This window comes from Cebidichthys violaceus, unplaced genomic scaffold (genome assembly GCF_023349555.1).
Source record: "Cebidichthys violaceus isolate CVI_PGR_0920_01 unplaced genomic scaffold, fCebVio1.0.p SCAF_26, whole genome shotgun sequence".
Classification (NCBI taxonomy): Eukaryota; Metazoa; Chordata; class Actinopteri; order Perciformes; family Stichaeidae; genus Cebidichthys; species Cebidichthys violaceus.
Genome location: NW_027176439.1, coordinates 1,305,915 through 1,329,974, shown reverse-complemented (window position 1 = coordinate 1,329,974; position 24,060 = coordinate 1,305,915). Strand labels below are relative to the sequence as shown.

At 43.7% G+C, this 24,060-nt stretch overlaps 1 protein-coding gene across 5 annotated transcripts in view; it reads left to right on the top strand.

Moving 5' to 3' along the window:
• Nucleotides 1-24,060, top strand: part of wdfy3 (WD repeat and FYVE domain containing 3) — a 93,330-nt gene that overhangs the window by 10,952 nt on the left and 58,318 nt on the right. For all 5 annotated transcript variants that reach the window (XM_068720771.1, XM_068720772.1, XM_068720770.1 and 2 more), the window contains exons 2-11: nucleotides 5,914-6,124; nucleotides 8,612-8,735; nucleotides 10,301-10,410; nucleotides 15,083-15,322; nucleotides 15,648-15,840; nucleotides 16,846-17,032; nucleotides 17,129-17,295; nucleotides 20,536-21,015; nucleotides 21,646-21,756; nucleotides 23,758-23,951. In XM_068720771.1, coding sequence (XP_068576872.1) covers nucleotides 5,945-6,124; nucleotides 8,612-8,735; nucleotides 10,301-10,410; nucleotides 15,083-15,322; nucleotides 15,648-15,840; nucleotides 16,846-17,032; nucleotides 17,129-17,295; nucleotides 20,536-21,015; nucleotides 21,646-21,756; nucleotides 23,758-23,951 — 1,986 coding nt within the window. In that variant the 5' untranslated portion in view covers nucleotides 5,914-5,944. The remainder of the gene's footprint in view (nucleotides 1-5,913; nucleotides 6,125-8,611; nucleotides 8,736-10,300; nucleotides 10,411-15,082; nucleotides 15,323-15,647; nucleotides 15,841-16,845; nucleotides 17,033-17,128; nucleotides 17,296-20,535; nucleotides 21,016-21,645; nucleotides 21,757-23,757; nucleotides 23,952-24,060) is intronic.

Below are 24,060 nucleotides of genomic sequence, written 5' to 3'. Positions count from 1 at the left end.
TGTGTGTGCGCGCTTCTTGTTGTTGTTCCTGGCGGTGTTTCCAGATCTGAAATTAGAATTGGATCATGTTCATTTAGAGACAAACGTTCACTAAACCCGGCTGATATGTTTTATATCCAACACTTTTTCTATGCAGAACCCTTAAAACATCAACCATCAAATAGCAGTATGTGTATTATTATCATTATTAATATTATTAGGTATTATAGTACAATGTCTCAAAGGGGACAAGTATCAACCTTAGCAACTTTAATTCTATCTTTCATTGTACATTAATACACATCTGAGACTAATGGAGCTTGTCCAGCCACTGGTTAGCATGTCTGCTATTTTCAGTGGAGGAACTTTACATTAAAGTTATCTTGAAGCTTCAGGAAGCCAATCAAAAGCAGAATGTAGCGTTGAGGTAAAGCTATGCTCTCCTCTCTGATGTATTAAACAAGCACAGCTGCAACTAGACGCTAATTTGTCGCCCCAAATTAAACGTCCCTGTCTCTGAGCTTCAGAACTCCGTAGTGTCCTGTGTGCTCTCGTGACGCTCTCTCTGCTTACCAACTGGGCGGAGTGGGTTGTAATCCTTTTTTTTTTTTTTGTTGTTGATCTTCCGGCCTTATGCCGAGTCCTGTGACATGTGTTCGCCCCAGTTTGCTGTCCCCCGACCCCGCTGAGCTCCGGCCCTGCCGTCCTTCGTCTCTGCTTCAGTGACTCTCTGATGCACGCGGGCCCGGTGCAGCAGCGTTGCGGTCGGCATTGTCCAGAGAGGAGCGCTGGCTTGTGAGCTGAAGTAAGGCCACGTGATTGGTAGGCTGTCTCGGCTTCAATAAAGCTTCTTCATAGTTTACTCTCTGTTGTTTGAACAAAGCCCCAGCTTCACCAAACCTATTCTGAAGGCCGACAGCAGCGTTATTACAAGCCTTCCTTTGTAAATAAGCATCACAGATCATAGCTTTGTGGTTCAGTGCCTTACTGTACTTACAGTATGATGGATTTATTCCTGACATTTCAGCAGCAGCAGGCTGGTCTCATCCTGCATTCGTAGCTGAACGGATGACAAACAATAAGCCTGTAACTTGTAGATATCGCACACAATTATATTGGTCATGGAATCATAAACGAGGAAGTGTAAAGACAGCAAAAGCACACAAAGGGCGGGCGGCGGGGAAGGTCCAACAAACAGCAGACCACTGTTATTTCCTCATGTGGAACTGGAAGTCAACGTTGATGTTTTTCTCACGTAACTTGGGTAATTCAGCTATTTTAACCCAAATGATAATCTTCTCCTAAACCTAGCCAAGTGGTTTTCTTGCCTAAACCAAACTGAGTTTCCTGGTCAGACGGTTAAGAAGTTTATTATTATGAAAAGACCGTATGAATGTAACAATTGACACGTGTTGCTGGACTTTTGTGGGGAAAACGCGCGAAAAATGACTTTTCGTAAGATATCATACGAACCGTTGTTTGAGGGGTTAGGGATAAGTTGTCGGGAGTGCTTACTTTTAGTTTAAGTGGTAGCTTCTTTACAACCTGATTTTTTTTTTAAATTATTTTATTATATTATATTCTCTAACAAATCCCATTGCCCTTGCTGTGTGATGGAGCCTCACTGCTGTTCAATGGTTGTTTTTATTTCATTGAAATGAGCCTAGAGGCAGCAAAGATGTATTTGCACTTAATTCATCATGTATCGCTCCTCTTACCCCAGAGTTGTCCTGGTTAGAGTCAGATCTATTTTTACACATTTCACTGAGCGTTCCCCACTGAGACAAATAAACATGTATCTAAAGAAGCCAGCATTCCTGCCAGTGAAACTCACAGCTTTAAACAATGACTCAGGAACTGTTCCCCACCGGGCTGCATATTTATAAACCGGCCGCAGACCAACCGCTTCTGCTTTTTTGGACTCTCTCGATTCTTGACATCCAGCAAGTTTTTCTCCTGGACTGGCAGCTTCTCAGCCGGCTCGTCTGCTGCTCGGCTTGAGTTTCCATGTCCGCCAACAGCTGGAGGCTTTTTCTGCTGATGCTGCAGAGAACGTTACATCTCGATCCCCTCGGAAGCCAAAAGATCTGCGGCCGAATGGTCATTTTGCCGTGGATTATTACGTGATGAACGAGAGCCAGTGGACGCTTATGATTTGTGTGTCCACGCAGAAAGAGGAAGGATGTTAGCAGAGCTGATTTGACTGCTGAGAATAGATCCGCTCGTCACACGTCAAAATAGCAATAAACCTTTTATGAAGCTCATCTTAATAAGACACGCTAATACGTGGTTCATATTAATGCAATGGTTGTATCTCAATGATGCAAAAATCACAAGTCAGTTTCTTCTGAAAACAAAATCCTGGTTCTGTGGAAGACTGATTGAAAACTTTTTGGTGTTATTTAGTTGATTTTGAGCACCTCAGGTTGCCATCATTAAAAGCGACAAAACCCGAATAAATATTTAATTGCGTGCCGGCACATGAACAGCGGTAGCCGTTGTAAACATCTGTAACCATCTGTTGATGAATCAGTCCCACGGTAATATTGCTTTCATTTTCTTTCTGAATTAGCTGAAATCATCTGTCAGCAGTGTAGTTAATAAAACCTGCTTCCTGTGGCTGGAAACACTCACTTCCTCTTCGTCAGTGGACTTCACTTTCGCTCCAGTAGTGTGTTACCAGGCAATACATAGAGAAGTGTTGTTTTCTAGCCTTCGAACTTAAAGCATAATGAAGATCTATCTTTTAACTCTTTTTACTATACATTTGTAGCTGTAAAAGTGGAACGTATCCCTTTTTTTTAGAAATCAGCCTTTGTGTGTAATCGGGATCGGTGAGCTGTAATTCACAGTTTGTGCATCTAAAAGGCCCGTCAGTGAGAACAAAGCCCTCCATGTCACATGGTCACCAAACTTTATCAGCGTGTGCAGCAGGTGGTGGTGTAATGTGGTTGTTTAGGAGAGGATATAAACTCTGAGGCCTTATCTCGGACAGGCAGAGCTGGTGCTGAGTAGAAACTGAACCGTGGAGCTCATCGCTGCCAAACACGAGCTGCATTGTAAATGTCAAACCCTGAGCCTTTCAGGTCTCCTTTGATCTCCATCGAAAGAAAACTGGAAAATAACCACAAATTGGGGGGGGGGAAAAGCCCAAGACATTGATGTGACAGAACCGATTATGTAACTCAGAGCACGGCTGTTAGAAAGCAAAGCGTCTCTTGAGACTGTGTGCGCATGCTAAAAACATGTGCTCACGCTCGTGAAAAGGCACTTCAGATAAAAGTGGACCAAACGGTGCCATTTGAGTGCGAGTTCAGGCAGAGGGCAGCTCTGCCGTGTGGGCAAAATGAGTTAGAAGCGCCTTCAGCTCGGAGTGATTGTGTTAGTGCCACAGATGCCGTGTTCCTGTAAATCGGGACAAAACACTCTGAAGTGTCTTTATAGCCGTCTGTCTCTGCCATCGTGTTCTGGATGTCTTTTAAGACGGTTCTTAAAGGAGCGAGAGGGACGAGGAGAGCATGGATGTGGTTTTGTGGAGATGCCGGTCGTGGCGAAGCAGAGCTTGGAGATGAAAGTGCTCAATGAAGGGCAGACCTCTGGGAACAACTAATAAACAATCTACGTCAACTAGGCATGTCACAAAATGTAGTAGTTGATGACGATACCATTGAAATTCCACGGTTCTTGATACCCAACTTGATACCATGGTAAAAAAGCAGAAACAAAAGTCCCTCCTTTAATATCCATTTTCTGTTGCAGTGAAAACATCTCCTCATTCAAGTTTCTTGTCAAAAACTACATTTTACAAGATTACATTTGAACACATCATATGATAACATTATAATTTGCCTTTTGCCTAACCTAAGTCATTTTTACTAAATAGAGCTTGAACGCATCAAAATGAAACTCAATCTAACCTCCGCTAACGTTAGCTGTTAGCTCCGCTGGACTGTGCTAGCCGCTAACGTTAACTAGCTCTCTTCCTGCAGATTTCGACTCGGATTCAATTTCAACATCGATACCGCTTTGTCACAAATATATCGACTGATTGGCTGGCGATGATTTGGAAGAAAATGGTGCTAATTAGGAATAATAATTCTGGCTAAAAACAACAAACGTTTAAGTAAAAATGTGCACAACTAAGTCACGGGAACAGAACACCGTTGGGAACCGACAGCCAGGAAGAGCATCCTCCGTCACATTATGTGAAATAATCTGTTTGGCATGAAGTCAAGTCTGCAAACTGCTTTAAAATACACATTAATATCTCCAGCCCTCGTGATATCACAACAATAGAATCAAATTTATACACAGCCAACAGACGGAGACGCTTGCCAAGAGTGAATTAGCTGGAGGAGCTCCGGCCCTGAGGGTGGCTGGTTTGAATCCAGATTTGTTTAGACTTCCCAGAAGTGCTCGAGGAGAAAAGATGAAAACCACTTTCTTCAGTCCTCAGTAGCTACTTCTCAACCATTAGTCTGACGGAAAAATCCGTCAGAATTTCATTTTCATGCAAAAATGGCAGAACGAGCAGTTTTCAGCCTCTCAAATATGTAGATTGTCTGCTTTTTCTTTTGTTCTGTAAATCTAAAATAGAAAGATTTTCAATGTAGTGTGATAGAAATCAGACATTTAAGGACCTCACCGAGGACTTTGAGAAATTGTGATGGTATTTTCTGACAATTTATAGACCAAATGATAATCAATTTATCCAGAAATAATCATCAGATTCATTGATAATGAAAATAGTCGTTGGTTGCAGCCCTACTTCTAAGGTGCCATTGAGCAAAGACCTTACAGTGCAGCATGTTGGAGAACGTGTGGTTATCCTGACAGATTTCGGGGAATGCGAGGCATAAATGTGAAGCAGAGTGATGCCTTTTAAAAACGAAACGGGCTGTCCAGTGATTTGTGTCTGTTACCACGTCGGACCACTACTTGCTCCACTGTGAGAAGGTTATGTCCTCCGCGGCAGAATGTCATGTCTCTTAACCGTCACCACTGAGTTTCTGAGAGGAACTGAACCGTCTGTGCTTTTTAGCTTCACTTCACCTCAGCGTAGATCCAAAAAGTGGATGTAACCATGGCCAGAACATCTGTACTTCTACCTGGTGTTTAGGTGATCTTATACAATGCAGTCAATTACAGCAGCGGCTAAATCTGCACCTTGCACAGCATGAAAGAGTCCAGGCTTAGAGCCGATGTGCAGTTATATTTGATGATTTGAGATGGGTTGCAGCATTTCTGGCTGTTGATGGTGTGTGTGTGTCTGTGTGTGTGTGTGTGTCTGTGTGTGTGTGTGTGTGTGTGTGTGTGTGTGTGTGTGTGTGTGTGTGTGTGTGTGTGTGTGTGGAGACTCTGCCATTCTGTGAAGTCTCCTAGCAACTAGCTTAAAGAAAGTCTGGAGAATTATCTGTGTGGAAATATATGGCTACATATATATATATTTTAATATATATAGCATGCTATGAAGAAAGATAAATTAAATACCGTTCAGAGTAAAGTGCATAAAGTTTTTTTTAAGAGCCTGTTTAATTAAGTTTGTAGAAGTCAAGTTATGTCTCCTAAAAGACATCTTTGTGTTTCTCCAATAATAGTGCTGATACGACACCTACGTTTTGGTACAGATGCAAGAACGGTACTAATAATTTGAGAAATATGGAAGTTATTCGACAAACAAAACCCTTTTGTTTTGTTGATCAAAAGAAGCCAAACTTCTGAAATGTTGAATGTTGTCAAAAGACAAAGCAGCCGTGTGATAATTCCTGCTAATTATTATACTGTTTTGGCAAAATAATGAGTCAAATCCGAGTTATTTGAGTGTTTTTTGATACTTGATTCTGTGAACAGTGTTTAGTTGGTACCAGAGAAGGTGTAAAGATTTTCACTCCAGTATTGATTTGGTCTTTAAAGCTCCTTCTCCTCCGTCTGCAGGGCTGCCTTTGCCCTGACGAAGCCGCTCAAGATGAACATGGTGAAGAGGATCATGGGCCGGCCGAGGCAGGAGGAGTGCAGCCCCCAGGACAACGCGCTGGGCCTCATGCACCTGCGACGCCTCTTCTCCGAGCTGTGCCACCCTCCTCGCCACATGACCCAGAAGGAGCAGGAGGAGAAGCTCTACATGATGCTCCCCGTGTTCAACAGGGTGAGTCCAAACACACCCGAAGTAGATGAATTATTGGACTCGTGTTACAGACAAGTTGGTGCTCGAACAACTCACTCGATGCCTCTTAAACCTCAACATTAATAGACGCTACGAATGGATTGACGTGCTGCTGTGGACGTAATTTAGACACCAAAAATATCAATTTTGGTATAAATTTACACTATATTTAGAATGTTTTGACCTCTTTACCTTGCTGTCAGACGGCCTTTTCTGTTGGGGAACTGAAGCTGTTATCTACGCTCTCTCTAAGTCCACCGGACTCCATTGACAAAACTAGTAATTTTACCTTGCAGAACACGGGAGTCGCTGGTCCAACGCTGCATCGATCAGTTAGTTAGTATTATTGTGTGACTTTGGTGTTTTGAAAGGGACAGTTTGAATTTACCAAAGTCACACCATAACCCAAGCAGCAAGGTAAAGTGGTGAACGTATTGTAAATGTAGTTAATATATGATATTTGTAGGAGTCTAAAATACGTCCACAGCAGTACTTTACTTTGCTCCTTAGCTGGTTCTCCTGTCTGTTTATCTAAACTCCATCTACTGTAGTAATACAACGACTATGGAGAAATACTTTAAAACATCCAAACTATACCTTTTAAGTTCAGCTAACTAGAGCGCGATGAGATGTTTTCAGTCTAGCTTTGGGTCACACGATGCAGTTTATTTACTAATCTACTGTATATAGAATGGTACTTTATAATAACTTCTCATATTGACACTGACTTGAAGCTTGAGCTCCTTGATGTCACTGTGAGCTACCTGAACTCTAAAAGCATGTGACAAAGAGAATATTGTCTCATGCTCACCTGGCAGACGGGTGGAGTCATGCAGAGGTAGTGAACTCCCTCACACTGTCAACACAAGTTTAATAGAGAAAGATAAAGACCGGGTTTTGATCAGAGGCCTTTATCAGGCTTCAAACTCACGACATACAACATCTTTATACTTGAGGCTGCATATTAAATTAACTTGGCAAGTTCATCATTCGTAGAAAATAATAGAAACCAATGAAAAAAGAAGTGTAAACACTAAATGAACAATACTGAATAAGTCACTTATTCACAGTAAAATCTTGATAATTAGTGCTGCAAGTAATGCGTGTTGTCATAATGATTTGTCCTTTCTGATTAACTGATTTATCTTTTTTTAAATATGAAGACCTTGAGAGCCCAAAGTGTCGTCTTCAGACAGCAATAGAAAACCTGAAGTATGAATTATATAACAACGTAAAGCAGAGAAAATTAAATCCTAGAATTTAATTAAGAAACACATATTTTGTATATTTGTCTCTTTTGTTTGATAAATGACTTTTGTTCTTAATGAAGTTTCTATTGATTGACTAATTCATCTTAGAATGTAACTTTAAAGCTAAAATGCATAAATAACTAGAGCGGTATGGTTAATGACATGCTTTAATGCAGAGATACTTAGAGTAAGAAGTCGTGCTTTAAATAGGAATCGGCGTAGATTAATAAGGCTGCACGCGTTTATCCAACAGAGCAGTGAAAACAGGACTCGGTGAAATTATTTTAATATCTACAGTCCATCTTCATATCCCTCTGATGGAGTAATGTGGCTCTTTGTTTCCCTGCCGAGTGTTCTCATCTCACTGGAGGGCCTTACCGAGGGTCTCTTGACTTGTTGGCTAATTACCCGGCGCTGGCTGTGACTCACTCACTGCCGGCTGTAATTCATGTCAGGATTCAGAAGTCGAGTAGTCCCGGTGCAGCGGGACGCCGGGCTCCGGGCTCCGGGCTCCGGGCCCACTTTCATGTCCCATTTGCCGGGTAGATAAATCCGTGATGAGTCGTCGTGGAGTGGAGTGGAGTTTTATCTAAAGGCTCGGGCTGCAGTGAGCTCTGTGGCTGTGAATTTAGAAAAAGCCAGCGAGATGTCAACCAGCGTAAGTCCACTCTGATCATTCCTGCGTGTCCAACTAGCACTAGCACTAGCTAGCTACTGAAGGTATACTGAATGTATTTTAATGATTGTAACTGAATAAAGAGGAACAGTGTTGTTCCTTAATCTCGTGGTCTTCTGTCTCGATGTGTTGGTTCACTTTCACTCTCTGATCTGTAGCTTTAGCTTCTATCTTTATCTTTTTAACCTTTTATTCACTGCTGGAACAGTTTCACATCCTGGATTTATCCGTCAGACACTATTGTAGACCCTTCTGTCTGCTTCTCTCTTAAATGACTTTTTTGTTTTTTCGAGAAATTTGGTAATATGCATGCGGTGAGTGCAGTTAGTGACAGTGTGGGCTCCACAGATTGATGGAGAGTTTAGCAAAGGGTCAGTTTATTTTATATTCTCTTAAAGAAACAGTAAAATGTCTCTAACCTGTGTCACAAAGGAAGTAGCCTCTCTTCTTTTTGTTTTAGGGTGACACATATTATGTCTTTGTCTTAAGCTTTCTTTTATTTAGCTTTCCCTATTGAACCAAAGCTGATCTTGTCTGCTTCAGGTGTTTGGGAACGCTCCGCCCAGCACCATGACGGAGAAGTTCTCCGACCTGCTGCAGTTCACCACCCAGGTGTCCCGGCTCATGGTGACCGAGATCAGACGAAGAGCCTCCAATAAATCCACAGGTGAGCCCTCCAACACACCCATTTATAACGCTAAAGATGTAATAGGAAGTACGTGGAAACCTCCATCCATCATCCCTTTGGCATCAGTTGTGGTTATTTCCCATAACCGCCGTGCTTCTCGCCCTTTGGCTTTGCTGATATAGACCTAGATGTTGGAAGGGATTTCTTCCCCTTCACTTCTTCCCTTATCAATTCTCATGATTTTATAGTTAGATCTTTATTGTAGTTTGCTTTAAGGCTGCAGCCAATACATTTAGCAAGAAAGACTTTCTATTTGGTGCTCAGAAGGATAGACCTGCATTCATCATCCAATCAGGACAGTGTTCATACACGCAACCGACATACATGTCCACTTCTACTTATTAATAATGCACTGTGAGTTTAATCTGCCTTCACTCTTCACGTCTCCTCAAAGCTTTGACAGTAGTAGAAGCTCTGACTGTGACGACTTCCCCACAGGAAAGACCTGAAGTAGACTCTGATTTCCTTCTCTCTGTCTCTCTCTCTGTCTCTGTCTCTCTCTCTCTCTCTGTCTCTCTCTCTGTCTCTCTCTCTCTCTCTCTCTCTCTGTCTCTCTCTGTTTCTCTCTCTCTCTGTCGCTCTCTGTTTCTCTCTCTCTCTCTCTCTCTCTCTCTCTCTCTCTCTCTCTCTCTCTCTCTCTCTCTCTCTCTCTCTCTCTTTGTCTCTCTCGTGTCTCTGTCTGAACATGTGATGTGTTGTTTTCAAGCAGAGAGAGAGAGACGCTCAGATTTTATTTTTCCCGAACACCACGGTCTGATCACACACTGCTCCAGCTGGTCAGCAGGCCTCTGTAGATTGAGTCAGTGGTTGACTCAGGCTCTGGACTGACGTTGCAGTGCTCTGTCATCATCAAAAACAAGTGCTTTTGATTTGCTCAAATATAAAAATAGCAACGAGCAACTAGAGTGTAGATCATCCTGTAGGGAGGTTTTGGAAGCAAACATTTTCCAAATATAAAGCTGACAGAATCATCCACTGCAAGGGAGTAACTGTTTTTTTTTTTTTTTGCTCTAAAAGCAACTGTCAGTGATGACGCACAATGATGACAAGAAATACATGTCCCAAATCTCAATTGTCCTGCTCACCACAGAGCAGAGATGGGGACTAGGACTTGTGAGCACCTCTGGGTTTGAGAGGCGACAGGGATGTGTTAAAGATCGGCTGGTTTTCTACTTTGGCTTCATGCGCCGTTGAGCAACTTTCATACGAACGAACGGGGCGCCGCCTCCAACGCTGAGTCCAATTCTCTGTCTCCTCCGTCAGGTTCACAGGACGTGTGGAATATACATCTTCTTCTCCTCCTTCACTGTGCATAACGTTTTAGAATACAGACATCATATAACCTGGAAAATCACACATCAAATTACGACATGTGGACGAGACACATGTCACTTCTCCCCGAGATGATTTATTCGTTGCATAACTGATCATTGTTCCAGCAGCCCATCTGCCCGCCACAATGAGCTGTCACCTTCCATCTAGTGAACGGCATCTTCCCGTTTGTGTGTGTGTGTGTGTGTGTGTGTGTGTGTTTGCCTTTCCAGAGGCAGCCAGTCGAGCCATAGTCCAGTTCCTGGAGGTGAACCAGAGTGAGGAGGCGAGTCGTGGCTGGATGCTTCTGACCACCATCAACCTGCTGGCCTCCTCCGGACAGGTCGGTAGAGTGAACAGCAGCACCGTGTTCTTTTTGACACGCTGCTGTGTTTCTGTGCGATTGATGTCATTGAGTTTTGTGTTTTTGTGATGTTAAGGATTGCCCTCATACATGCGAGTGTAGATGAAATCAGAGGAAACGACATTCTGCCTCTCTTTGACCCATTTGCATCTCCCTTCTTTGATCTCCCAGCAGAAAATAGCACCAGGCCCTGTAAGAACCGGGAAACAGTACAAATTCCCACCTGACCCCAGCTGATCCTCCCCAAACACAGTCGTCTGTTAAGTCTGCTTTACTGCGCCCAGTGAAGTAGCGTTGTTTCTGTTACTGTCCTCGAATGCTGAATCAGAGCACACAAGTCTGTGTACCAATCAGATATTTAAAAGAACAATAACCCAAAAATACCCGATTCTGCACCCTGCCCAATCGGCACTGCACATGTGCAAACTAGCACTTCACGCCTGTGGTAAAACACACTCAAAGCAACCTGTTTTCCCCTGATAATGCTGCATTGTGAACAACAAATCTGTGTTGAAATCGACAGGAGGAGAGCTAGTTAACGGCAGCTGTGGGCCCTTTGTGGCCTGATAACAGAGCTTACAGCTTAACGTACGGAGGTTGCATTATGTTGCATAAGTTCAAGCTTTATTAAGTAACAATTTGCATCGGTAAAAGGTGAATTATAATGCTACCTTGAAATCTTTTTGAGATGTTTTCACTGCAATATAAAATAGATATTAGAGAGGGAACCATGAACTTTTGATTTTTTAACGCACTGGTATCAGATTGGTACTCTGTATTGGCTGATACTCAATTTCAGGTATCAGAATCAGTATTGGGAAGGAAAAAGTGTGTGTCTAGGGTTGCGACGGATCGCAGAACTCATGGATCAGATAAACAGGGGGAAAAAAAGCAAACATAACTCTGTACTGATGACGGATCAGTTACCACTAATGATATCCAAACATCTCCAGAATGAAGGAGTTGATGCTCCTCATATTTCTTTCTTACAGTTCATTTTACTGCTGCTTCTCTATGCCACATGTATCGCATCATCGTCATATTTATATAATTGCATGCAGTGAGATTGAGCATCTGGTCCCCATGCAGCACGACTCCACGTGACAGAGTCTTACCGTGGCAGCTTGTTGGGCTCCTGGTTTAAAGGTTAGACGTCCAGGTCTGTTTTGCTCCTGCACCGCGGCCAGCAGACATCCTTTGAACTTTCTCGGCCCGCATTCCTCCTGGAGGTCTTGAGGAGGAGCGCTGCTGTCAGCTGGCTGGCTGGCTGCTTCTCCTGCTCCGCTGCACTCCAGAAATGTTGTTTCCCAGTCCGACACTTCCTCTCTCCGTCTGCAGACATGTTTTAAAACCACATGAATCCACTCTGCTGCTCCTATTTCTGTCAAAACAAACACACACACACACACACACACACACACACACACACACACACACACACACACACACACACACAGAGAGACAGTATTCATTGTATGCATGCACTGCTATGTACACTTCACCTTTTAAGTTTAAAGGGGGTACATTGAAGTGCTTTCTGTGTACGGAGCAATTTAACAAATACACACTATCGGGCTTTTACACATGCAGGAAGCAGAAAGCTCAGAAAATACAACCACGGTTTGTTTTTCCTTTTCCTGTGGGTGGCCTCACCAGTGCCCACAGCTAACACCTCAGGATTTAAACCACTCGCATGTCACTGAAATTAACTTTCTTTTGTTCCGTTTTTTTTTTTCAGCACAGTCAGCCTGTAACATTTCAGCTGGTTGAAGGATCCTGTCTGTTCTAAGTAAAGCCAGATTGACCATATTGTATTTTAGGGTAGGAGAGATTTAAACATGTTTACAGTGTTTACTGGAGCGCCTGGGTTTTAAACGCCTTTATTTTAAAGCAACCTTGATGGCATTAATGAAATGAGGCACCAACAGCTTTTATTTCAGCAACTCTCAGACATTCCACTCATTAAAAACAAACATAGCATACACATAAATACACAACTCATTATCATCCTTTTTAAACTCAGTGTTCAGTGTTTTGTGTCATCTGGGCTGCTGCTGCCATAAATATTGCAGATGATATGCGATATAAGATATAAAAACCTTTGTTTTTCTCATTTGTGTCCACTCTGGTTTTTGATCTCCATCCTTCATTCATGCTAAACACAATTATCCTCGTGTTTCTGCTTGACGTTACCCAGAAGGTCAGATGTCATGAAAACTAACTTCTAAAGCTCCTTCTAGACCTCACGAACTCTCCCCAGGGACTAGGAACCTTTTAGAGGAGCCCGATGCGTTAGGACAGCAGGGACCAGGTCCTAAATTAAGTTCTAGGGACATTTTCCGGGGGGGACATCTTACCTCCTAATGAGGCCCTGGAAGGGGAATAGTACTTTTTGGAAATACAAGAACTTTTGGGGAGGGGTTTGCAGGGATGGCGGTCGATGATTGGTCTGCTCGTCTACCCTTTCATTCATTAAACAAGGTACTTCAGTGCAGATGTAGGACCTTATCAGAGCGAGGGGGGGACCATTTCTCTTTGTTTTAGAATATCAAACGTAAAATTAGGCTTTGCTGTCGGCTTCCCAAATCATTTAAAAAGATCTCGGCCAGTCTTGGAAACGCAGACACCAGTTGGCTGAAGGAACCTTTTCCAAAAAGTTCTTGGTAGAACACGGCTTTAGATTGTCTGTTGCCGTTTCTTTTGCCTTTTTACTGCAAACTAAATTCAGCAGCAGCTGCCATAAATTGATCATTTCCTGCTTTTAGCAAGAGATGGCAAAGTAACATCTTCGAACCGTACAAATGTAACAAACAAACCACATTTCAGCGTTCAGATGATAAGTAGAATTATGCCGTTCAAATTACAAATAAATCTGACGGAAATGTGCACATTTTCGGTTGACTGTGCCAACGCAGTGGCTTCATTTAAATTAATGAGGGGCGCTTCTGTATTTTCTTTTTTTTCTTCTTCTATTTTTGTGGCCTACATGAGTAAATGAACCACAGTCGGTATTTAGCAGCATTTTTCTGTTACTGGGAAACTCCCAACCCTGCCTCTGTGTCGCTGCTGATAGCCGGGCAACGGCCCCATTATGCGGCCGCGTTAACGGACGAACTGACAGGAAACAGAAGGACCTGCCGTCCAGCAGCAGGGAGGCTCACGGTGCTGTTAGTGGGCAGGAGGGACTGGGTTTAATGGGTCCGTGTGCCTTTCCTCTGGTGTCTCACACCGTAAAACAAAGGACTCTCCTGACAGCTAGCCTCCCGTAAACCTGACGTCACCCCCCCCCCCCCCCCTCCCCCCTCTCTCTCTCTCTCTCTCTCTCTCTCTCTCTCTCTCTCTCTCTCTCTCTCTCTCTCTCTCTCTCTCTCTCTCTCTCTCTCTCTCTCTCTCTCTCTCTCTCTCTCTCTCTCTCTCTCTCTCTCACCTCCCGCTGATAAAACTGCAATAATATTTGTTCGTAGCGGAGTCTGTCTACCTCTACAAGCTGTCTTCTTCTTTTACAGGATGCCCTTCACGCTCTGCATTCTCACTGTGATGCTTCCTCTTTCTTTATCTCATTCCTTCTCATACACACACACACACACACACACACACACACACACACACACAGTAAGATGTCTCTGCCTCTCTGGGTTTTCTATCTGACTGATTGCTCCAGTAACCTTGACCTTAAAGCTGCAGCAGGGCCAGTCTTTAAACACACACACACACACACACACACACACACACACACACACACACACACACACACACACACACACACACACACTGGACCTCACAGGTTCATCCTCCATTATAGTGACTCAGTATTAACTTAAGAATCCTCTGTAGACCTGCTTCCACTGTCAATGCTTTGCTCTTTTTCCTCTCCCTCCCCCACTCCTTCTCTCCATCGATCAGTTGATGGACTCGAAATTGTGTGTGTGTGTGTGTGTGTGTGTGTGTGTGTGTGTGTGTGTGTTGTGTGTGTGTGTCTGTGTGTGTGTGTGTCTGTGTCTGTGTGTGTGTGTGTGGGGTTATTGTCATATATGAGAGCTCCTGGGTTGAAGTGAAAGAAGAAACGAGGTAATTTGTCAGAGTGAGCTTCTTTGCTGTGTGTGTGTGTGTGTGTGTGTGTGTGTGTGTGTGTGTGTGTGTGTGTGTGTGTGTGTGTGTGTGTGTGTGTGTAGGAGGCAGCGTTTGATTATCTGAATCATTCGCCTCAGTGAGCACAAACCCCATCTCTTTCTCCAGTCAGTTTTCCTTTACTCGCCGTGACGAGACACACACACACACACACACACACACACACACACACACACACACACACGTAAAGCCCTCACAGCTACTCCTGTCGTTTTTTTTATCCTCACAGAAACACGACCATGAATCATAACACAACAAAAATACCCATTTACCAAACTTGAACTGAGAACTGACTCATTTTCAGTAGATGTTCTGCTGTTAAGGCTGTAAAATGAATTAATATAATTTCCATTTAAATCGTGATACATGCGGTTTGCATGCTGCATAGTTTAAAAATTAAATCTCAACAAAATGATGGTCCCCTAAGTTATTTGTTAGGTCTCTTCTATGAAAAGGAATGCTTATTTATAATAAAGTACAACATTTATAATTTACCTTGTGTTTTGTCCCCCCCCGCCTCCAGAAAACGGTGGACTGCATGACGACCATGTCCGTGCCCTCCACGCTGGTCAAATGTCTGTACCTGTTCTTCGACCTGCCTCACATGGCCGAGGCCCCAGCAGGCCCCACCCCGCAGCAGCAGCCGCCGCCACCTCCGCCGCCGCCACCGCCCGGCCAGGAGAAGACGCCGGTTCAGGGCCACACCCAGCAGGAGCTGCCCCTGGCCGACCGCAGGGTGCTGCTCCAGAAAGTCTTCGTCCAGGTGAAAAGACAACAACTACACAAGATCCACAGCTAGTTCTGTTCTTGTCTCTACTGCCACAACTACCAATTCACGATATTTTATAGGACGTATACAAAATCATGGTGGGACATTTGGCCTGATATGTGTTACTTAATTTTTCTCTAACTGCCTTTCTGAACTTGTTCCCTGAATGTTTCGTATTTTCACATATTAATGACGTCACTTACAAAAGGCCCATGAATCAAACGCTCCTCTATCTCCACCATGAAAGACTTCTCCAGCTGTTTTCAGGCCGATGCCTTTTCGTCTGGACTCAATTTTCCTTCCCTTCTCACTCCTCCAGATCCTGGTGAAGCTCTGCACCTTTGTGTCTCCGGCGGAGGAGCTGGCCCAGAAGGACGACCTCCAGCTGCTGTTCAGTGCCATCACCTCCTGGTGCCCCCCCCACAACCTGCCCTGGAGGAGGAGCGCGGGGGAGGTGCTGACCACCATCTCCCGACACGGCCTCAGCGTCAACGTGGTCAAATACATTCACGGTAAATACGACTGTTCAGTGTGTGTCTGTGTGCCGGACGTCTCGTTCAGTCGTGGTCGGGACAGACTGTGTTCATGCCGTTACGAGCCCAAAAATCAGGAAAGGGAATAAATTAAAGGGTTGCACAATTTCACAATTTGAAAAATACAATGAGTTTTTGTCACTAAAGTAATGAGAATAATCTTATATATTCTTTAAATGTTATTTATTTCAAGTATCATGGCGACATTCTAAAAAAGCCGTCGGTTAACTCACGAGTTTATCACATTTTTACCAAAACTCATATAGAAGGATATACAAAAGGTTTTGCATCATTGTTCATTTGATCAGATGGGAGACAAGACGCCCAGCATCGGGTCGGGTACCCTCAAAGAATCTGGTCTCGATTTAATTTCCTGTTTTGTTTTGGGTAAAACACAGAATAAAAATATCATATTAAAAAAATAATGTTTTGAATGTTTGAATCCTTTACAAAATCAGCTGTCAAACAGTGAGTAACAAACTAACTTATATTCATAAAATGCTTTAAAACAAAGTTATTCAAAACATTAATATTATTTTTGTTTGAGTGTATTTGAACTTCCGTTGCCTGTTGACGTGCTGCCTAGCCAAACTATTTGTAAAGCGCGTGGTTATTAAAGGATTTGAGGTTTCGGGTTGTGATCTCGTGTTGACCAGTCGGTTTATCAGAACTAATTGTCGTATAGCTGCTGCTCTTTGGGTTCTCATTATGTCCTTTTGTGCTGATTTCCTCAATCAGAGCATTCTAAAGTTTTCATCTTATTAAAGTGTGTCCAGTCAATGACGTTGATTTGTGCTGAATGTGCCCTTTAGTTAAAGAGCATTGGTCTGTTGGACACATCACATAACACTTGTTTTCCACAATTCTCCCTTCACTGTAAAGAATTAAAGAGAGCACAGCGTGTTTGTTCCTACAAAGTCGTTTCCAAACATTCTGTCACTCATCAGTCTCACTGTGTTTCCCCTCACTCCGCTCCGTCTCCAGAGAAGGAATGTCTGGGCACGTGTGTTCAGAACATGCAGCAGTCGGACGACCTGTCGCCGCTGGAGATCGTGGAGATGTTCGCCGGCCTCTCCTGCTTCCTCAAGGACTCCAGCGACGTGTCGCAGACCCTGCTGGACGACTTCCGAATGTGCCAGGGCTACGCCTTCCTGTGCGACCTCATGCTCAGGTACGACTCGGAGCTCCATTCTCACGGCCGACGCGTCCGACGCGGGAGCAGTGTTTTCTGATCATTTCATTGCGAGCTTCTCTGTCTTGTGTCCAGACTGGAACAAGCCAAGGAGGACGAATCGAAAGATGCCCTGAAGGACCTGGTCAACCTGGTCACCTGTCTGACCACATACGGGGTGACGGAGCTGAAGCCCGCCGGCCTGACCACCGGAGCCCCCTTCCTGCTGCCTGGCTTTGTTCTCCCGCTGCCTTCTGGGAAAGGTGCGTTCATGGGGCCAACTGTGGCTAGTTAGTCAGAGTTTAGAGTTAAAGAGATTTTGACACACACACACACACACACACACACACACACACACACACACACACGCACATACATGATCTCCTCACAGGCTTGCACCTGGTGGAGATAATTAGCTGGTAATACAGAAAAACATTCAATGACACGATTGAAAGATTCATGACTAGTAAAACATGGCTGCTCCTGCAATGAATCTTCAGGCTGTCAGCTTTCAGACGATGTACATCACCTCTATGTGGCGTGTACTGTTGGCCTGATGTCTCCTCCTAAAGATCCCCTGTGCTCCCTCAAAGAGACGAAAATGAATCTATGGTAGGGAGGAGGGAGGAGGGGGGTGGGGGTGGAAGAGGTTAATAATAAATTCTGCCGGTTGACATTGTTTGGAACCATCTCTATATAAATCAGAAAAGGGTAAATGAAATGGATGAGGTGTCAGATCAAAAAAACGGCGCCTCTCACTTCTTAAATCCTGCGTTTATTGTCATCATCTGAAGAACTGAGGGACATGTTGACAGTATTTGTTAAAGGAGCTAAAGATGTTCTCACAACCCAGAGATTGTTCTGATCACTGGCTCACCTCTTAAATCCAAAACAATCCCAACAACCGGGGGTTTTTTTTTTTTTTGCCCCGAAGCCTTAAAACGAGAGGAATTACTTGGAGAAAAAGTCTCCCTGTGTACCTCGGCCTCCGTATCGCTCCCACAGATCTTAATCCATGAAATGACTTTGATGCTTGGCTGATTCCACTGGGCTTAACCTGTTGACAGACGCCATGGCAACTCTGCCGCCTGTCACACCGCCGGAGACGAACGCCCGAAGCCTCCTGCATACAAATGGGCTCTTTGGAGTCCAGAGAGGCTTTAGTGGTTCAGAGGATCGTCTGGAGCCAAACGTTCACTTCTGCCTCCAGAGAACCCGTCGGCCCCTCGACTTTCACTCTCTTTTCTTTTAAAGATCGTCAATACATAAAACTAAATAAATGACATAAATAACATCTAAACATATGAAAAAACTAAAGGATTCTATTGTGTTAAAGATTTTATTCCAAAAACTTGATATCTTCTTATATAAATAAACAATTTAAACATGGGTGCATTTTAGGATATTATAGTTATTATGAGCTATTTGTATTTGAGGGATCACTTTTTAAACTTTAATCTTTTTCTTGTATTATGAGTATTGACGCTGCTTTGTGGAGTTTCATTTGGGAAATGTTTCATATAGAATTACGATGAACTATAATCCCTTTAGGCATAAACATAAACGATTAACTGATAAAGAAAATAATCCGTAGTTGCAGCGCTAATGTTGTTATTATTATGTTAATGAGTTCCTTTTAATATACTATAATATGGTAATCAGAGGAAGTGGGGAAAAAATACAGTGTGACATCAAATTAAGAAGAATACATTCTTCCTTTCACTCCTTCATTTATTAGTCTTTATTAATTCTGACGTTGCAGCTTCTGACTATTAAGTCTTTGTTTTGGGTGACTTTTTTTGTTTTTAGGGAAACACACATGACGAAATGTTTCCTTGTGTCAGATTTTAACACTTCAAGACGCCTGTCACCTCAGCTCCCTCATGACAACACACACAGTCACAGAAAACCTCACACACACACACACACACACACACACACACACACACACACACACACACACACACACACACACACACACACACACTAGAGCCCACAGAGACGCACGCACACACACGCTCGTGTTTACCCCCCTAATGACAGCTCCAGCTGTGTGCAAAGTCATTACCAGAAGCCATCATGGTGCGAGGGTCCGCTTACTCGCCTAATTAGCCCGCCACAGTCACTTAATGGCTGTGTGTGTGTGTGTGTGTGTGTGTGTGTGTGTGTGTGTGTGTGTGTGTGTGTGTGTGTGTGTGTGTGTGGTGACGCATGTCAGCGTGACTTTTTTGTGTGTGTGTGTGTGTGTGTGTGTGTGTGTGTGTGTGAGTCGTTTGTGGTATGTGTTAGATATTCAACCCCCAGGATGGAGGTCAGGGTGTGTGTGTGTGTGTGTGTGTGTGTAGGACTTTCCATCCTTAGTTCACACGACCACCTGAAACATTTTATGTGATTCTCTGCAGCTTTTATTTTACAGAGTTTAAGGGAATTATTATATTTAATAAGGATTTTATTCCCAAAATGCTTTATTGCTCAAAAACCAAGTTGACAAAGTAAACAACTCCGATGTTTAAAATATCAGATCTCAGGATAAGGACAGAAGTCTTATTTAAAAACTCTATTTTAGTATTTGGAGTCATTCAGAAAAATCTGAAGGAACGACATCTTGCCTGATAAAAGCTGCTTTGTGTGATTATCAAGCGGCAATCTCCAGTTCTAAAAAGTGGAAGTGTCTTAAAGCTGCATTCGCTCATACTACTCTACAATCAAATACTTTGTGTTTGTGTGTTATCCATCTAAGGTGTCTAAGCTGTGAAAGGACGCATAAGTCCTCTCCATACCAGCCGTGATCATTGTTCTCAGTGTCTCTCCTCCTGCAGGAGCTGCTCTGTGGAGTTCACTCACCTTCGAGGCATCTGTACTACTGGGTTAAGACCAGCTCGGTCATATTTGTTTAATGTAATGTATCCAGGTAATCTCATTGAGAGTTGGCGCCTCATTCTCAATGGAGACCTGGTCTGAGAAATGTTAACGTCCTCGTCTTCCGTCTGTCCACTGTGTTAATGTTTGGTCTCGTTTTGTATCGTGAGACTCTTGTTAACTTAACCAGCCTTTTGTTCACTAAATGCTCACACGATACAAAGCAGAGCGATGTTTGTCATGTTCTAGTTGGACTGGGACAGTGAGAGTTTAAGAGAAGTTTAGTATTTCTGTGGCTTCCTGCAGTTTAACTGAAGTATGTTTGGGGTTTCCTCAAGATTTGAATGGACGCATGAAGCCAGTCAAAAAACAAGTGTTTTCCAAGATCATGGTATAAATACAGCATGGAGAGCGAGTCTGACCGTGATTTTGGTATATTTTGAGATCATATTATGTTTTGCAATATTTTAATACTGGTTGTATTCATGCTGAAATTATCTTCTTAAATTCTTATTCATTTTAATACATTTTTATACATTTTTCTTTTAGTTTCAGTATTTTTTTTGCTACCTCAACTGGGATCATTACTATAATTTCATGTCACTTTCTGATCAGACAATCCTATTTGTTTCCTCCTCTTCCAGGCCACACGGTGCGTAACATCCAGGCCTTCTCGGTGCTTCAGAACGCCTTCCTGCGAACTAAAACCAGCCGCCTGGCCTCCATGCTGCTGGACGCCATCGGAAACATCTACTCCGCCGAGCCGGCCAACTACTTCATCCTGGAGTCGCAGCACACCCTGTCGCAGTTCGCCGAGCGCGTGGCCAAGCTCCCCGAGGCCCAGACCAAGTACTTTGAGCTGCTGGAGTTCGTGGTGTTCAGCCTGAACTACGTTCCGTGCAAAGAGCTGTTCAGCGTCAGCGTGCTGCTCAAGTCCAGCACGTCGCACGCCTGCAGCATCACGGCCGTCCGGACGCTGCTGAAGCTCTCCAGGCACGACGCCGTGTTCAGCGACGTGCTGCGGGAGGTCGGCCTGCTGGAGGTGCTGGTCAACCTGCTGCACAAGTACGCCGCCTTGCTCAAGGACCCGGCCACGCAGCAGCAACCACACAACAATGACCAAGGTGAGTTTTTTTTTTTTAAGTGGACTGTTACAGGGCTGCAGCATCGATCACGCCTCCTTGACTTTTATTTGTTACTACTTCTCTTCAAGTGGGTTGTCATAGACAGATAGACAGCACAAAGGGAACTTAGTGATCCAAACTGAAAGTATAAGTCATAATTTTACAGAATATAAAATGGATTTAATGCTGTAAATTCTTGCTAAATGCAAAGATGATTCTTATAACTACATATCATTTCATACACAACACCAGGACGAAAAACACCACCCATACACACAACAGTGATGTCATGGTGTTAAGTTGCTCTTCAAAGATCATTGTTTACTCGGGTTGGAATTATTATAATAACTAGTTGTGCAAAGGACAAATGCACAAATCATTCTTATGTCTTCAGTCAAATCAACAACATGCAGTAAAGACTGAGACCACGAGAAAAGGCAAAAAATGTCAGAATACACCGTTTAAAAAGCCCAACTGATCTACAGGCCTTTACCTGAAATGCACTAACCTGAATCGAGAACAGATTAAACCAAAAATGATGTCTAAAAATCTCCCTTTCTTCGGTCATTGCCGTGTGATTTAATGCAGTCATGATGTCGTCTCACGCTCCCGAACCTCCCTTCTCTCCAGCCGACAGTAAAAACAACACCGTAGCAGAGGAGCAGAAGCAGTTGGCCTGGCTGGTGATGGAGACGCTGACTGTGCTCCTGCAGGGCTCCAACACCACCAACACCAATGCAGGTAAACACACACACACACACACACACACACACACACACACACACACACACACACACACACACACACACACACACACACACACACACACACACACATGATCGACGGGGGTGGGGAGGAATCTTAAATTGCATATTAAATCCAGGCGGAGGATCTTGTTTTAATTATGTGATGACAGTAATGATACTCTTTCTAGATTAATGCGGGTTAGGAGACACAGCGGGCCTTAATGTCCCTCAATAATTAACTTTCAGGTACACTTTTCTGTCTTAATGTGAGAACTTTATTAATTCAATTAATAGTAACAGCAGGAAAGAAAAGCTTTGGAGGGAAACCTCCCTTTTAAAAGGTCTCCCTCATCTTTGAGGCTCTGTCAGGTTGGATGGTGTAAATATTTCTCCACAGCAGAGGAACCGTATTGAGCTGAAAACCCACAGTTCACCACATGAAGTGAAGAACCACGCACTACTGGTGACTGTCAGAGCTACTGGTGACACACAAATTGTACTTCTTTGGCTTTAATTATCCGCGTCAAGTTTGCCCTTGAATGCTAATGACGCAAAAGTATAAAATCTGATTTAATTCTGCCGAAAAAATAGTCCAATCGTCCATTTGTGTCCGTGTGTGTCTGCCTCTCCGAAGTGTCCTTTAGCAGCACACGTATCCCCTCCGTCTCCATCCCGCTGAGCGCTGGCCTCTGACTCCAGGGATCAATAAAGTGTCTTATTACATTTCCTTAAACCTGCCTCCCTCTCCTCCCTCAGCCCCTCATTGACTCTCCGTGTGTGTGTGTGTGTGTGTGTGTGTGTGTGTGTGTGTGTGTGTGTGTGTGTGTGTGTGTGTGTGTGTGTGTGTGTGTGTGTGTCGTAGAAATGCGATGAGTCACAAAGACAAACCAACAGACGGCTCAGAGCTCTCTTCCACCTCGATGATGACTCTGTGCTTTCGTCAAAAAAAACAACACAAAAAGAAGCCCGGGATGATGTTCTGTGACACATGGACTACATTACATTCCGTGCACGACGCTCTCAGCAGGCGGTCGTATCTAGAGAGGCAATTAGTGCGAGGAAGCTCAATGCGTCACTCAAATGCAGGTCTTTAAAGGTGCAGAGTCACATCAGCTTATCAGGGAACAGATTGAACTGTTGAATTTAGGTCGGCAACATCACGAGAAACCATTGATCACTACATCGTCATCAACTGCCGTTACAACATTCACATAATGATCAATATCACTTTAAGTGCACCCTATCTATAGAATATGTTCAATGTTTTACCTTGATGTCAGTCAGGGGACCTGAAGCTGTTGTTTATGCTCTCTTCAAAGCCACAAGACCCCATTGACAGAAAACTGTAATTTTACCACGCAGAACACAGTCGTTGCTGGTCTACTGCTGCGTCAATCGGTTGCTTAGTTTGTGTTATTGTCTGTTTTTAAAAGGGTTAGTTTGGATTCACCAAAAGTCACACAAAAACATAAATAAAGAAACCAGCCAGGCAGAGGTAGACCAGCAAATCCTGTGTTCTGACGGGTAAAATGATTGTTTTTGTCAATGGAGTCTGGTGCCTATGAAGAGAGCTTCAGATAATGGCTTCAGTTCTCTCATTAGAGTATAAGAGGATGATAACTCCACTATTGGTCCAAACATTAAATTGTTCATAGATATAAAATATAGATTCCAACTTCTGACGTGAGGATTTGCTTCATATGATTGTAAATGGAATATCTTTGGTTTTTGGACTGTTGGTTGGACAAACAAGCGATTTGAAGACATCATTTAGACTCTAGGACATTTTTGATAATGTTTAATAATATTTTCCCACATTGAACTTAAAAAAATCCGACGAGGGTACAGTGCACCGTGTATGCAGTGTGTTTAGTTGTGTTGTGGAGGAACTATTTGAGTGTTTGGAGCGTACTGAACGCACAGATCGACAGCAGTGCGTTCATTATGACCTGTCCTGGTGTCCAGTTAAAAACATTTAAACTTCTCCGTCTCTCAGCTCTGTTCAGGGAGTTCGGCGGCGCCCGCTGCGTTCACAACATCGTGAAGTACCGGCAGTGCCGGGAACACGCCCTGCTCATCATCCAGCAGCTCGTCCTGTCGCCCAGCGGAGACGACGACATGGGGACGCTGCTGGGCCTCATGCACTCTGCACCGTCCAGTGAGCTGCAGCTGAAGACCGACATACTGCGGGTAACAGCGACACACACACACACACACACACACACACACACACACACACACACACACACACACACACACACTCACACTCTCATTTAATTGGTCCAGTATTGAGGTAGAA